The following is a 16,565-nucleotide window of genomic DNA, read 5'->3' as shown; positions in this document are numbered from 1 at the left end:
AAAAAAAAAAAAAAAAAAAAAAAAGAAAATTAAGCTTTGCATGGAGTACTATTCTTAGAATACAAAAAGAAGAACTCAAGACTAAATACTCTTCCAACTTACAGTGAAAACCCACTTATTCCTTTTATGAAGCTTACGTAACAGTAAAATCTTAAGCCTCATTATGACATTATATAGAATGAAGACAGACACACTAGTCCTCCAGGAAGTAAGGAGGTGAGTCAGTAAGAAACTAAAATTGTAGAACAGGATTGGTTTAGGTGAGAATTTATATTCAATTGTAAACCCTTTTAACAAAGGTGTTACTTTAGAGCATTTACCATTGTCTTTCTATTGCTATCTGTGATTGTAATTTTTAAGCTACCCAAATGTCAGGTTTACACTCAATTTTTTTCCTAGTAAAATGGATGTGCCATTTTTAAAGCTGATAAAATGGTCTATAGCACACCAAGAGAAAAATCTCTTCCTTTCAGGAATCTTTCTCAAGTCGATTATATTCAGTCTCTGCAGAGTTCTTCATTCAGTTATACACCAGTGTACAGATACAAGTTGTACACACATCACGTTTTTAAGGACAGACCCCTCTTCCACTTGAAATGCTAGGATGAAGGGCTTAGAGCTGTAAATAGAACTCAGTGTTACAAATGCTTTGGTATACAAGCCTTCACCACTTACAAAAATAATAGCACTTTTCTTCTAATTGGAAATGCATTAAAAGTACCAGGAAGAACAGTTTTTCCTTAAGAAGGATATTCTCTTTTTTTTTCTCAGAAAGGGGTCTAAGAGTTAGTAGTGAAATGTAGTCCTTTATCATGGAGCAATTTTTGAAAGATCAACAAAAGCAAAGAGAAATTCCTTTTGCTGGCTGAGGTAAAATCTATTGCCAAATTTAAAGCCGAATGGAGAGAAACTGAAAAAGTTAATTAACTGATTAACTGAAGGCCTTGATTTGGTGTATGGCAGGATCCTCCTGGTGTTATAAAAAGCTCTGAATAGCATGCAGTCTTGTGGAAGAAGTCTACTCACAGGTCTGAGAAACTGCAGACAGTCCGTATTTTTTTTTTTTTTTTTTTACATTCATCTCTGAGGTGTAATTAAAGCAACATTCCTCCTCTCCCCCACAAATATCAGTGCAAATGTTTTAACAGGGTCTGCAGCTATCCGAAAGTAGTTTGACTAGTCAGTGGATTAGGAAGGGTGGCCAAAAGAAAACTGAGTGCATCATTGCACTATCTGTGCAAATAAGACTTCTGTGAAAAAAACAGTAGTTTTCAACACTAAACATTCAAGCAATGCCAAACAATTCCATCATGTAAAGAGTTAATCTAACAGCAATTCAGATGATGCTATTCCCCTCTGACCTCTATCTGAAGACTGATATCTCCTAAACAAGAAATATTTCAAAGATAACTTAAAATAAAAATAAAAAAAAAATAATAAAAAAAAAAAAAATTAGAGCAAGACCAATTCTACTCAAAGCAAGACCACATTTTATCAAACTGCTTTTCTAATATTTAAAGTTTTATTTGCTGCAGGTCTGCTTTTTATTGAAAGAAAATGACTTGGAGCAATGGCATTTCAGAGCACACCAGGAACCCCACGGAAGACATTGAATAGCAGTAAGTAGCTTTCCTGTTGGAGTCCTGCCATTCTAGTTGAACAAAGTTCCATGGAAACAAATCAAACATCCAAATTCTTCCTGTCACCTTCTTTCATATCCATCTCATAAGTAGTATTCCCTCCAGCGGCTCAGCAATGCCGAAGGTATTTTAACTGTACCTTCAAGAGATACAGGTTACTTTTACACAGAGCAGAAAGAATGTAATTTTTCCTAGTTACATTTTAGCATTTAAGGTGCTACAGTTTCAAAAGCAACTTGAAAGGCACTTTCACATTTGGATTGGGGAGTTTTATCTCTTCATTGAAGAGATTTTTTCTTCTGTTTTTTTCTGTATCAGCATGTCAACACCTTTGCTAGAAAAGTAGGACTTTTTCTAGAGCCATAGAAGATCATGTACTTTGAAGGATTAACAGGATTTTAAACAGATTTTTAATAGGTCATTTCGCACTCCAGACAAAATAGTCCTTCACAATTGACAATACCTAGCATAAAACTGCAAACCAATCAAGGCCTGCCCCTCCTTCCCTCTCAAAATATATAAATACACAAAAAAAAATCATGAGGAAAATTTCACTTTTTCCCCTCTCCATATCATCTCTATGGGAGGAGGAAGAGGTATTAAACATATTCTGATACCTAGTGCTAATTAAATTGAGCTGTGACAGCATCTCTGAGAAGCCTTATTTCAGTAGGATGTAGATCATTTCTTTTTATATTTGTTCCCATACTTTTTTCCTCACAGGTTATCTGCTCTCCTCCTTAGCTACGCTTCGAACTGGTAAAGAAAAATATTTCTGGTGCCTTTTTTCCTTTTTTTAATATAGTGATGAGTGATTTAAATAGGCTTTCTCCCAACCAAAATTAAACATCCATAATATACTGCTGCCTGTTTAACAGTTTCTTACCATTATAAGGGTTTTAATATGCTGCATGCCTAAAAAGCATCTTAACCCCCCCAATCCTGTTAAATATTTATTACACAGAAATGGTCCTGTTCCAAATTTTGTTTTTACCATGTTTCTCCCTATTAAATAAAATACTGACTTGGATGGAAAGGTGAATGCTATGCACAGTTCTATGCAGAACTTGTGTCTTGTAAATTAAAAGTTTACATCAGTATTTTTTACAGAGGAAATTCCATCCAAGCAAAACTGAAGGGACAAATTTACAGCAGGCCTTTACACAAAATGCACAGCTACTATACAAAGACACTTCTAATGCCTGTTGTTCATAAAAATCACCTTTAAGAGGTGGAAAGAATTGTGTTGATACTATGCATTTCATTCTCCCAGAATACAATGCACATACTTCACAGTAAGGCCCAAGACCTTGCAGACAGACATCACCAGATGTGGTGGTTCTGTGCAGTTTTAAACTGGAACCACCACATCATCTTTATAACTATAAAGTATTCTAATATAAAGCAGCTGGACATGCTACAGATGCCCCTTTGTTCCAGGTGGTAGAAACACAACATAATCCTTTATATGAATCAAAACCTAAAAATAGACAGCTCTGGGGAGTATGCAGTATTGTACATACATTACATGCAACCATACAGTCTATAAGCAATTTTTCTTAGATCCATTACTTTGGGTAGCAGTATAACTACTCACAAATGCTGCTGCTTAGCACAAGTATCAAGCAATGCTGATTTACAAAGGGCAGAAGCTTTCTGAATGTCACTATCTGCTCTGTGGCAATAGCATTTTGGTATTCAGAAACACAGCAGCAAAGATATCTGAAGTGGTACGGATAGCAAAGGCATGGCTAGGCATCTGTTCAAAACATTATGTGACTACAGTAAGAGCTGTTATCCAGTCTAGGCTATCATAAGGATATTACTAAACAAACAAACAAACCAACCTACTTGTAACTACCTCACTGTAATTATAATAGTTATCTTGCTTTGTAACTTACCTGAAGTCTGCAGTTGCCGCAAAGGATTCCAGCTCTGTAATAGAGAAGACACAAAGAAAGCCTTCTCCACTTCGGAAGTAGTTGTCTCTAATTGCAGCATAGTCCTCCTGCCCTGCTGTGTCCAATATATCAATTTGGACTTCTTCCCCATCCAGAACCACCTTTTTCCTATAGCTGTCTGCTTTGGTGGGCTCATAATCTTCAACAAACTAGAAAAAAAAACCCTTCATGATATAAAATCATGGTACAAGGCAAATGATTCTAGTTGCATATAAGGATATAACAAACACTTTACATGGCTACAGTAAGTAAGCATATGTGTTTAGGCTATGTGAAATACTCAAATGATTCATAGTTAAAGCAGCCTCTCTGTCAGCCCGAAGTTTATATGTTTTCGCTTTCTTCAGCCATTAGAAGGAATTTTTAGAGGTAACTGCAAAACATCAATGTCTGCGCGCTACCCAAGCCTCCTCTTGTTGTCAAGCACAACATCTGGCTCTGTTCCATTATGCTATCAGGCAGTCCTGACTTTGAATATATTTAGTATCCATTTTTAAAAGACACTAAAAAAGGCTATAACTTCTGCCTTTTAATCAAAAAGAATGATTTTCACTGGAGAAAAAAAGGAAACAAGAAACAGATTTTCTTTCCTCTCTTCAACAGCAGTATAAAAACATGGGAAAAAAATGGTCATCATTTCAAGCATCATGCGATTCACCTGAGTGGAGAAGCTTTGAGCTGTAATACCTAAATAAGTTCAAATAGGTCTAGTGAACAATGACAAAATATACTGATATGGCAGAGCATTTAATTGCTTCAAGGTCTGAAAAATGCTAAATTATACCTTCACAGGTATCTCTAGAGGGCAAATCACTTAATCTCAAAAGATATTTTTGTTCAATTTAACTGCCAACTTTCATACCACACCATATACTTTAGATCCTTTCAGAAAATACCTGTATGAAGGAATGCTTAAATAACACTATGTAGTGAGACAATTTCTAATGCAGATTCTTACCTCATCATACATAAACTGTAGTGTTAAAGCAGATTTTCCTACACCACCGCTTCCCACCATGATCACTTTGTGTAAAGCCAATGAATTCTGTCCTTTAGGCTTATTCGCTGCCATCTTTGGATTGCAGAAAATTCACAGGTACAAAATGAAAAAAAATCTAGAAGAAAAACATTGCTTCATTAGTTTTCTTTTCCTTCTCCCACATGCACTGTTTAAAGTGGATTTGTTTTAAATCCCTACATATCTAAGGACTTGGCTTTCACTGAAGACAGCAGAACTGAAATTATCTGCTTTTTCACTGGAAGCCATTCCACAAATTATACCAAGCTCTGTTTTGCAGCATGAGCAAAGAAAGCCTTTACCATTTGGAAAGGGCACAAGTAGATTCACAGCATCCAACAGCAATTAAGGGAAAAGATTTACATTTTGGTATGCAGTGTATTTGTCAGGAATTCTTGTTAGTGTACTAAGCAAGAACTGAAAAAGGAAGCCACAGTGAGTCAACATCATACAAGAAAACATGAGATACGACAGCTGCAGAGGAAAGAAAACAGACATTTGAAGGAATTTCCAGCTTAAATAGCAAGCACCGAGACATAGCAGCAAGGATTAGCTAGTGTACTTTTTTCAGAGAAAAGCAAGCAAATGTGTCACTTAAAACCTAAAAATACCCAGTTTCAGCAAGTCAATCAGGAACGGAAAGAATAATCTAGTTTATGCAGAGTTAAAGATTCAACTTGCCTTCTTAGGGTACAAATGGAGTTTTTACATTTATTTGGGATTGTTGTCTCAGTCCCACAACCGCTTGTTCAAACACAAATCTCGATCTCACCAACACCGAAGGGCTGTATGACAGTTAGTTCACATACAGGCGAACGTGTGCACACATACAAAAAGTAACAATTCATTAGCATTAAAGAAAAAAATCACATCAGAGTTTTAGCAGATCAGCTCCTATCTTCCCACACCTTTGCTTCAGTCCCTGCTTACTCCAACAGTAATATAAGTGTATTTGTGTTATATGAAGACAGAATATTTTGTTTGCTTGCACAGATCTTAAGACATGGGAAAGTCCCTGTGCAGTGACAGAATGTATCCTCCTCCAGAGATTTACAGTCAAAACAAGCTCTGATGTCCAAAAACCACAATGACATCTACATTACAGAAGATGTAAATTCAACAGACATCTATAGCAGCAACCAAGAACCAAATGTAACAGATTTTCTTAATTAGCTCAAAATGAGCACATTCACATGGCAGTAGTTTAGTCGTATACAGAACAATCAGATAATAGTACCATGTAGTAACAAGACACCATTACCTCATTTACCTTTACCTCATGATCATTTGACAATCTCACACTAAAACTACATCCTTCTGCATAACAAATCACTCTTCTGTGCTGCTTAAATAATCAGAATGTGAGGCATGACAATTTTCTTAAAACTTGTATCAAAATCCCTAGTCATGTGCACTAAGGTTGTTAGCAGTGAAGCAATTAAGTGTAACAGCATGCTGAGTGAAGCTTCATTAGAGATCAAGCCAATCCTTCCTGGAATTAGGAAACAGATAAAAAGGTGTATCAGTTTTGGCTGAGGTAGAGAAAATTTTCTTCAGAATAGTTCACATAGTGCCATGTTTGGGATTTGTGATGAAAACAGTGACAACACACAGGTGTCCTAGCCATTACTGAGCAGTCTCAAGGCCTTTTCTGGTTCTCACACTGCCCTGGGCAAGCGGTTGGGAGGGACACAGGTGGGACAGCTGACCAAAGGGATATCCCATGCCATAACTGAGCAGTAAAAGCTGGCAGGGAAGTTTGCCCAGGCTGCTCCATTGCTCAGAAACTGGATGGACATTGGTCAGCTCATGGTGAGCAATCTTTTTTTTTTTTTTTTTTTACTTCCCCATCACTTGTTTTACTTGGTTTGTTTCTTTTTTTTAAAAAGCATGTTAAATTTTCATTATCTCAACCCACAAGTTTTCTTACTTTTACTCTTCTAATCCTCTTCCCCGTCCCACTGGGGAGTGGGGGGGAAGTGAGCAAGCAGCTGTGTGGTGCTTAGCTGTCTACCAAGGTTAACTCAACAACCTATGTGAAACACTCTCTGGATCACATCAGTACCACTACCCATTCTGCTGTCAAAGAATTCTGAAAATGCAATTGAAAATTAAGTTGCTTAAATTGTTTTCCCCGGAAAGATTATCTAAGTGAAATCAGCATGACTAAGCTGCTGTACTAATTATAGAGATACATCAGAAAAATATAACATTATGCTACAAGTTCTTTTAAAAAGAAGATGGATGAGAACAGAAAAACATTTCTGTTTTGACCATCATAGCCAAAATATTTCTGTTTTGACCATCATAGCTTAAAAAGAACCATTGCTCTCTTTTTACTCAAGAGGGAGTACAAGAACATGAAAATAACTCCAAGCCATGTGTACATTTTCAACATACTACATTGCATTTTGAACTACTCCACCTTATTTTGTCTTCACACTTTTCTCTTAAAAGGAAAAATATATCCTCAAAGTCATGTTTACTTGTTTTTAGTATATATTCCAGACAAGTATTATAAAGAAAATTCCTCTGAATTACAGACATCAACTGGCAACAGCTGAGTCTTCCAAGTTTAGATTACAATACATACTCTCAGAAGCATAAGTATACCTGGATACGGCCTATACTATCCTTATTAAGCAACAAAGCAGATTATTCTTGTACAAGCGCTTCAGTACTGAACAAGTCCAAACAAATTCAGCAGTACTTCTCACAGCAAGCCTGTGCAAAGCCATTATTAAAATATGAAAAAATTCAAATACACAATAGCAATGTTTCTCTGTAATATTCATTGTAAATTAACCTACAGATTTTAAGGAGATTGAGCAATGTGAAAATTGATATTTTACTAGAAGTTGCAATTCAACAAGTGGTGTCCCAGTGTGACAAAGAGAAGCTGCCACTTTTTGTAGTTTTTGCAACAGTTGATACATACTTGAAAGGCCAAAAAAGAATGTCCAACCAATAAGATCGTTATAAATAATCAAGTCAGTGACAATACTGCTTTTCACTGAAAATTCTTTAAACAGAAAAATTTTCATGGCAGCAATCATTTTCAGAACCCTTGATAACATCGTTTCAAAGAAGCACAAGACTCAAAAAGAAACTCAGAATTAAAAAAACCTGACCCAACCAGTCAAACAGTAGCCTGAGTCATCGTGTCATCAATAACTGTCAGTGACCAACATTCCAGTAAGATACTGAAGACAGCAAAACTTCACACTAACACACATCAAACCTTAATAAGTTTGTCATAAATATTCCTTCACATTTTGTAGTGGGAGGAGGCTCAGGGAGGTCAAAGTTTGCGTTCAAGTTCTTCAGAATCCAATAAAAATATAATGCTGTCAAAATTTAGGCCTGTTGAATGGCAGACAATGTGAAAAGAGAAGTTACAAAACAAGCAGTCTGATACTGTGCAAACGACACAATCCAGATACTGTTGCAGAGCAAGTATTCTGCCAGAGAGAAAGATGTTGAAAGTGTTAAGTTTTAAGCTACTGCCACATAATTATACCTGCTTCAGTCTGCTTTCAAAAGCACAGAGGAACACAGATACCAATCTTAACAGTAAAGCACCTGAGATGAAGTTTCACACAAAGTAAGTTTTTCTACCCTTAATTTATGTAGCCTGACTTCTTTTCATAAGTAGTATTAATTTGGGTCATATCTAGTTTCTGAATTGTCCTACTTTATAATGATGAGAAAACTGACGAACTGTGGCAAGAACCTTGTTGTATGAAGCTTGTCATATTACATGTACTGCGATTATGTTTGAGTTTGGGGTTGGTTTCTTTTGGCTGTTGGTTTGTTTTTTTGTTGGGTTTTTTTTTGGTTTGGTGTTTTTTTTTTTTTTTTCTCCTGTTTTTTTGTTTTTTCCCAATCTTCACAGTGCAAAATTATTTGGGGGGGCCAGAAGATAAACAAAGGCTCATCCTGCAGTAGAATCCTCTGTTACCCTACAGCAGAGAGAGAGGTTCACACAGAGCCAAGCAAGGTGTTGTCAACAGCTGTATTATTCATTTGTACGGGTCAGCTTTTTACCACACCCTTTGGTAATCCCCATCACAGCAGTACAGCTGATGTTATATATGAAATATTATTTTTAAACTGTTCTTTGCGTAATCCAAAATGTTGGAAGGAAAGTGAAAGCTTAATTGGCTCAACAATGCACTGTCATGCCTTCACTCAGAAGGGCAAGAGCATTGTCCAACCACCATGCTATGGATCAGTCCTCACCTCTGCTGCAGATAAACTCCTAGGAAACTGCCCTTTCTCAACATGCTTGAGCAGATAAGGGCACAAAACCAACTGAATCTCAGCGGCTGCGCAGCCAAAGTAAGCAGATCTCAAAGCTCCTACAGCTGCTTACTGCCTGCTTGCAGATAACCACTCCCATGATTCTGTGCAGGCTTCCAGCTGCAGCCAGGATCATCTTTGTAATGACAGGTTAGGGAGCAATTTGATCAAATAACAACTGCAGGAGTAGGAATTATAATTCATGTTAGCATCAGCAATGGCATCTTGTCCAACAGTCTAGAAATCTGGTCAAGAAAAAGAAGAGTAGGTGGGTAAATAGATCATCCTAGGTGATTAAGATCATGTAGCAACAGGAACTTGTAGCTGGATTTGTAATAGCGTTGCCTGTCTTGAGCAACTGGCTTCTACCTGTATCAATACTAACTTCTCCAGAGTTTCACACCTTACACAGAACGTCCTCTGTGCAAGAAATACAATGTTATCTCTAGTCCCCCATGGATTTTAAACACAACATTCAGCTCCACCCACCAGAGGAGTGATCTGGAAAGTGTTCATGTAACAGGACTTGGACACAGTAACCATCACGTCAACTTCTGCATAAAATCTTGGAGCACAGAGTGATTATCCAGATTCACAAGAGTAAGAAATATGATCAGGTGCCAGCACAAAAATTGGTTTTCCTCTCCAGGGACAGTATTTTCAAGGAAGATACCTTTGCAAATACATGGTAGGGAGGAAGGAGAAAAAAAAAAAAAAAAAAAAAAAAAGCAGGAATCCCTGATCTCTCTACATTAGTCTTTATTTTATCCTCCCATCAACTTCTTCAGCCCAATAAATCAAGACCTAAAAATATGCTGATGGTTTTTATCCTCTCAAATTCAGAAGACCCCTCTTAAGTGGTCCTATTTCTCAGATGTTTTTTTCTTACAGAATAACTTGCCCCTAAACAATTAACCAAAGAATGCTTCCTTACATATTTGCGTCATTTGTCCTCTACATTCCTCCTCAATGCAATAATCCCAATGTTCATACACTAAAAGGGAGCAGAAAATGTGGCCAACAGAGCAGCTACGTACCAGCCCAAAGAGGGCAACAGACATCCAGATCACACGGCTTCCTTTTCTTCACAGAGCACGCTGGGACAGCTTTCTTCCTCTTTAGACAGCAGCATATATTCAGGAAATTTATGGGAACAATCATATCCAAGACACATAAACCTCTATCAGAAAGTACCCAAAACTGGCCAATAGGCCAAGAATTAACAAAGAACTGAGCATATGATCAGACTCATTTTCTTAGAGAATGTCACTAAAAGAGGTCAAGAAGATACTCTGTCCACTTTGCTCTCCTGGAGTCTTATAAATGCAATGTCAGTGAGGGCAGATGAGGGAAGGAGAGGCATTACACCAAAGTCGCATCATTACAGGCACAAATTCAGCTGGCATCTTCTGCAGGGCTATACATAAAGCTGAATGCAGGCTTTGTGAAAACGCAGTTGTCCTTAACCAGAGGACTTTGATTTGCTGCAGGCATTTGTCTGAAGGGGACTAGTTAAACATAGCTTTGTGTTTAGAAATAGCCGGTACAGTTAGTACAGTAGATTCTAGTTAATAAGTAGAGATAGTGGTGCCTATAATTACGAAACAAGTTCTTACACTGTTATTTTTATAGCCTCCATAAAACTATCACATCAAAACTGAATTCCATTCTTTTGTTTCCTTTCTTGTAAGAGATTACATAAAGATTCACAAGACTGTCATATTAACCTCATTACCCACTCACTTTTATGATGAGTAACTTTCTTCCCTGAAGACTGTTTCATATACTAAGCATCTATTACAACCGGTAGCTGATACATCACAGCACCTGCTTTTACTCTGCTTTTTAACAGTTAGAATTTTGATACATTTGAAGGAACAGGAATAATTTAATTGAAGTATATGAGCTACCTGCACAATATTAAGAACTACAGTTCATATGCTTTGACCAGAATGGCAAAATATTGTATCAATTACTTACTGAACAACTAAAGAAAATTAGTAGTGAAGACATGTTTTTCTAAACAAATAATTTGATTTTTTTTTAATTAAAGAAACTAAGACCTGCACTACTCCATATTTTATACTCAGTATAATCTGTCACCTCCAGAAACATTAGCTACAACTTATCTCATTCTGAAATGAAAATTTATAGTAAATATTTGACAGTAATCTCACCTTCTAGAGTGAATTTGAGTATTCTTCAAAGTAATTCTCTTCTTAATTACCACAAAGTGATTCACAACTGTTGCCTCACATGACCTATAAATTACAAGTTCAACTTTCTGAGAGAAAAAAACACAGGATCAAGAATTTCAAAAAGTGTCAACAGATTTCATATTCCCAGGGACCATCAAGGAATATAATCTTGTTATTAAAAGATCACAACTTCATCCAGTTTCTTCATTGTTTATTGAGCCCAGTAGTTCCAGTTGGGTTAACAGCAGCAAAATTCCACTTGAGAAGGTATTGTTTGAAAATGATTAGCACAGACTAGCATACTAGATGCAAAATATCTGGAAGACACCTCAGGAATGACTCAGATATTCCTGCAACAAAAATGTTCCTGGAAATGGAGGGAGGCAACTCCAGGCAAGCAGAGTCTAACCCTCCCAACAGCTGCTTCCAATTACTATATTCAAACCAGATCAGCAGAAACACTCCATGACCCAGAAATAGATAGGATACATAAGGACATATGATGTGAGACATGATGGCAGCTGTTTTAAGAGCTGGAGAGTAAGGAAGTTTTTTAGGTTAGATGAGCATTACTGTAATGTGTCAATCTGTGCCTCAAGTTTAACAGGTGTTTTTATTACAGTTCAAGCATGCAACATCTGTCAAGCTCTACACAAAGTATTTTGTTAAGGTAGAACAAACATTTCAAATATTAAACGATCACTATAAAGTCTAAGTAGTAGCCTAAAGAGGAAACTGAATCCAAAGATTCAAACCTATCTTAGAAATGACTAGTCTCATTAGGCAGTGAGAGACCACCTGAACCTCAACCTCAGAACAAGTTAAAAACACTTTCACAGTAAGTCCTTTCCCTTCTCCTGAAAAAAAAAAAAAAAAAAAAAAAAAAAGTTTTTACATAAACCTTTTTAACTGGGAATTAGGATTCATAGCTTCCGAAGACTTTAACACGCAGTTAAACCACATTCAAGGTTTGGTAGAAACCTTCTTTCCAAAGCTTTCTAGTGCACACCATAAGAGGTGCTTGTCTCTCCCACACCCACAAAACAAATTTACTAAGGTGACTACAAATCTACAAAGTAAAGGGTTGAAAACTGACTCAAGTTCTATCAGCAGCAGCAAATCTCCTCAGGCAATAGACCTACATTTCCCAGCTTCTTGAGACAGATACTTCAAATTGTAACCATATCCAGGCACTGAAACTGGAAGAATCAGTGAGCTCTTCACCAAGTAACTGAGGCCCTGTCCATCTCAAATTACATCATGTTGCTATAAAGAACAGTGGTCCCCACATCCCGCAGCTCTGTACTCTTAAGACATCATCACAAAAATTGAGATCCCTCCAACAAGAAGTCACTAAACCACTAGCAAACAGTAAACAAGCTCACAGCCTTCCAGCAGTCTCCCCGAGGCTCCAGAGGGCCTTAGTGTCAGCTTCTGAGCATAGCCATGAACTACACAGCAGCTCCTGAAGTGAGAACAGACACATATTCCATATGTTTTAAGTCATTATTTCAGCATTTTGTTACCAAAAAGCCTCTTTGGCATGCTGCAAGATGACTTCTGGAGAGGTACTTCCATAAAGAAATTTCTTGAAACCCATATGGCACAGCACAAGAAAACCCTGACAAACTGAACAGCAGAGGTAGTCTGGAACAAAATCAAGGTCTTAATATTTTAAATCTTGCAGCATACTGAAAAGAAAATGAAGCAGCTACATTACTGTCCATGTAACGAGCTGACAAAACATACAACACTTGAGCCCAACCCTGTGCACCTGGCAAGGCTGATAAAAACTAGACTCGCCACAATCTGGCTGATATTCCCCACATCCTTCCTTCCAATAGCACCGGTGCTTGCAACAACTAGGTGGCAAAGCAGTTCAGAAGTTGCTCTAGACAAAAATTAACCTGGGTTTTGGATAGATGAGCTACCTAAACAAGCTTGCTGGCACAAAAGACAGTCTAGAAAAATAGATAGCTGAGCATAGGGAAAGCTGAACTGCAGTACTTCCAGCCTATAAACACTGTGGAAAAACAATGCAAGTGGTGTAAGGTTCCTCAACTGTAATTTAGTACCTGTTGAAGATTGCTCCCTTTTTGAAAGATATGTGACAGTTATTATGGGACAGCTGGAAGAATTCTGGATGCTTGCAATGGTTCATGCAGACTGACCAGAGATCAGCAGCAAACTCAAGCACAGCACCTAGGTTAACACCAGCAGCACGCTTGTTTTCGCAGTTCAATTGACTAAGTTACACCGTGAAGTCATTTTGGTAATATACCCATTTACACAACAGTCCAGAACACTGTTTCTGCTTCCTCAAGTTCACTATGTGGCTTGTGTGCTATCTCAGCCTATTCTCATCACTGAGGAAACCTGGCTTTCTGAGGCTGACGGTGCTGAAGTGTTGCTTTAACACAAACAGTAAGAGTCATGCCTTTGATTACATTTCTAAACATGAAGGTCTGTAATCTAGAATATTAACAGAAGGCATTCATTTTGTATTAATTTAACATTATATAACATGAGGAGAGAATTAACAGTAAGAGCAGTCATGGTAGAAGAATGAACAATTACATGTCACTAGCCTGTCAAAAGCTCTCCACACCAGAGAATTGAATGGATTCAGAGGCAAGACAGGCAGGTACTATGGTACTACAGCTGATTTTCTACTATAAGTAAAACTAAGGAAGAATGAAAGGCTGCAACAGGAGAGGGGACATCTGCAGAAGAGGGTCCTATACCAAATACCCATAACCACATCTGGCAAAAGTCAAGTTACATTCATGGGAGATGCTATGTAAGCCAGCTGCTACTTCTGAATTTTATTCAGCATTTGATGTAGAACAAAGACACTTCTCCCCCTTTCATAAAAATGTAAGAGGCAATGCACAGCATACAAGGCTGGAGGATCAACAACTCAGGGTCTTTAGTGCTATTCAACTAAGTTGAGGGAAGCACTTGAAGGACAGGTTTAAGCTAGTGTCAGACATACTAGTTACAGCCATTTTCACCCAGCGCTCCAAGTGCAAGAAAGCACATTTGGAAGCTAACTTTTGACTGGTAAGTCAATCATCACTCACACTTGCAGAGAGATGCTGCTTCCAGCTATTCTGGAAAGGAATAAAAATGGAGTTCCCTCAAAGGCACTATGCCAGAGCTTGCAGTATGAGCCTCAGCAGTTCACTTTTAAAAGATCTTTTAGAGAAAAGATCTTTTAGAGAGCTCTGCATTCAAAACGTTGCTCACAGCATATTCAGTGTCATAAACCCAGGGGGTTTTGTCAGCCATACTTCAAGAGAAATCTCAACCACATCACTGTGTCCATTTTGCCCGTGTACACTTACACCTCAACAGTCCCTAAAGAAATTTAAGGACAATTTGAATGTAAGCATTTTGACTTTGCTTGAAGTAGTAAATGCTTTAAACAGACTCTGAAGAAGGCTTCCAAAAGACATACTTGAAAAACATAGGTTTGCCAGAACAAGTCCACAAATCAGGTTTTCCTCTAATACAAGTATATCATTAATTGTTAACAATCCTATACTCTTCCTTTAGTTAGAAGTTCAGAATGTCAGATGCATATTTTCTAGAAAAAGCGAATATCCATATGGTCATTTTTACAGCCAGAAAGGATGACTTAAGATACACACTCACTAAAACCAAAACTCCACCCAGTTTCACTGCTCTATAGGCAGGAACATTAATTTGTGACAGAGGAATCTAGAAACAAATGGCATCTTCAAAGCAAAAACAAGCTTCCACTAGGCTCACAGCAAGCGGCACTTAACACTTTTATGGAATCTATAGAAGGGGTGCCATCCACAGCCCTTCTGTAGGTTAGGGTTTTGGCTGGTAGAAGCAGCCTGGTTGAGTTGCTGGCATCTCGCTTCACAGTGAGACAAGTTCTGATGCTGATAGCTCAGGGAGTTTATCCTGTTCAAAACAACTTACTTTGCCTCATTAACCAGTTATATAGTATTACAGTGAAAACTCCCATGAACTCCCTTAAATTCTTTCAAGGTATTAGCACAGACAGAATGAACACAGAAGCCTTGTTTGAATAACGCTCCTATGAAATTCTTGACATAGAAAAAGTTTAAGCTTTCAAATAAAGCATTTTCATGACAGGCACTGCCTTCTTCTGTGTGGTCAGTGCCTAGCTGAATGAAGTTCCAACACAAGCAGAGTAGGAATACCAAAATACACTATCCTTCACATTTTATTAATTGGCTTCTGGCAATGAAGGATGCAGGGAACAAGTGTTCCAGCAGGTACAAGCACATTTATGTCAAAGGCCGCAGCAAAAATGGTGCAAACACACCGGACTGAACACAGGCCATTAGCAAGAGACATCAAAAAACCGGTACCACTAAATTCTCCATCTCCTCTTCACAAATACAGGCAAGCGTTCTCCCTCTCCACAGGCAGACTGCATCAATACACCAGCAAATGGAACCTAATAAAATTGGAGCACGTTGGATTTTGCATTTCAAAGAAATTCCTTTTATTCCTCTAAGGAATCATCCAGCTGTAGCAAATAAATTTCATTAGTGAAATCTGACTTGGCAAAGTAAGTTACTTCATTCATTTTAAGACTTTGCCATCTGTTTTACCACCCAATTACAGAAGCATAAGTACTTTTTTGTAGTATTATTGCAAGAGCTTTACTTTTGTAGCCATATTTTGTTCCAGTAACTTCTCCTGTTTACATTCTATGCAGTGCAAACTGTTCCTCCTAAAATCCTAATAATTTTTCTGTTTAATTCAGGGGAAGAGGATTTCATATGCCTGACTCACTGGATGAGACTGTTTTGCAAATACACAAAGACTTGTAATTAACCTTTTGAGTAGGTGATTCAAGGACACAAGTGGTTATAGACCTGATGTTTCACGGTAATACAGCATTCATGAAGTTGAAACACTCTTTAGTCTGATCCTTACCCATTTGTAGATGCTGTTTATTCTAAAACTATTAGATCTGATTTGAAAAACTAGTAGAGTCAATCTAGTAGACCTAAAAGACCCAATCGGGCAACTGATTGTCTTTTAGTTCAATATATGCTTGTCAATCATATGATACATGGCAAAGTTTCATGGCCATTTCACATATGAGTATAAAACATGCAGTGGCTAGAAACAGATGGCATTCAGTTCATGAACTTAGTATGAAATTATTAATATGCAGGTCAATATATCAGTTTCCATATTAAGTGCCAGTGCAAGGTGGTTTTAATCTCATCCTGGTTAAAATACTAATCAGACTCTTGTTGCAATACCACAGAAGACATTTCCAAGTTAAATGTTTTCAAATTGTAAAGTAGTAATTTAAAAAGAGGGTTTTGTTCCTATTTGAATTCTTAACCTCTTATCATGCACATGATAATCCAGAACATTGCAGAACTGTTACACGACTAACAACCATGTAAGTGCACGTTTTCTGTTT

At 37.5% G+C, this 16,565-nt stretch overlaps 1 protein-coding gene across 1 annotated transcript in view; it reads right to left on the bottom strand.

Annotated features, from left to right (window-relative positions):
- Positions 1-15,584, bottom strand: part of RALA (RAS like proto-oncogene A) — a 21,286-nt gene extending 5,702 nt beyond the window's left edge. Inside the window, exons 1-3 of the mRNA XM_026843825.1 lie at positions 15,490-15,584; positions 4,560-4,716; positions 3,542-3,750 (exon numbers count right to left, since the gene is read on the bottom strand). Of these exons, the coding sequence (XP_026699626.1) occupies positions 3,542-3,750; positions 4,560-4,673 (323 nt within the window). The 5' untranslated portion in view covers positions 4,674-4,716; positions 15,490-15,584. The remainder of the gene's footprint in view (positions 1-3,541; positions 3,751-4,559; positions 4,717-15,489) is intronic.
- Positions 15,585-16,565: the final 981 nt, after the last annotated feature.

The sequence above is a fragment of the Athene cunicularia genome (assembly GCF_003259725.1).
Source record: "Athene cunicularia isolate RWA chromosome 2 unlocalized genomic scaffold, athCun1 chr2_part2, whole genome shotgun sequence".
NCBI classification, from domain to species: Eukaryota; Metazoa; Chordata; class Aves; order Strigiformes; family Strigidae; genus Athene; species Athene cunicularia.
Note: the sequence above shows the minus strand (reverse complement) of the source record. Positions and strands in the feature narration are given on the sequence as shown.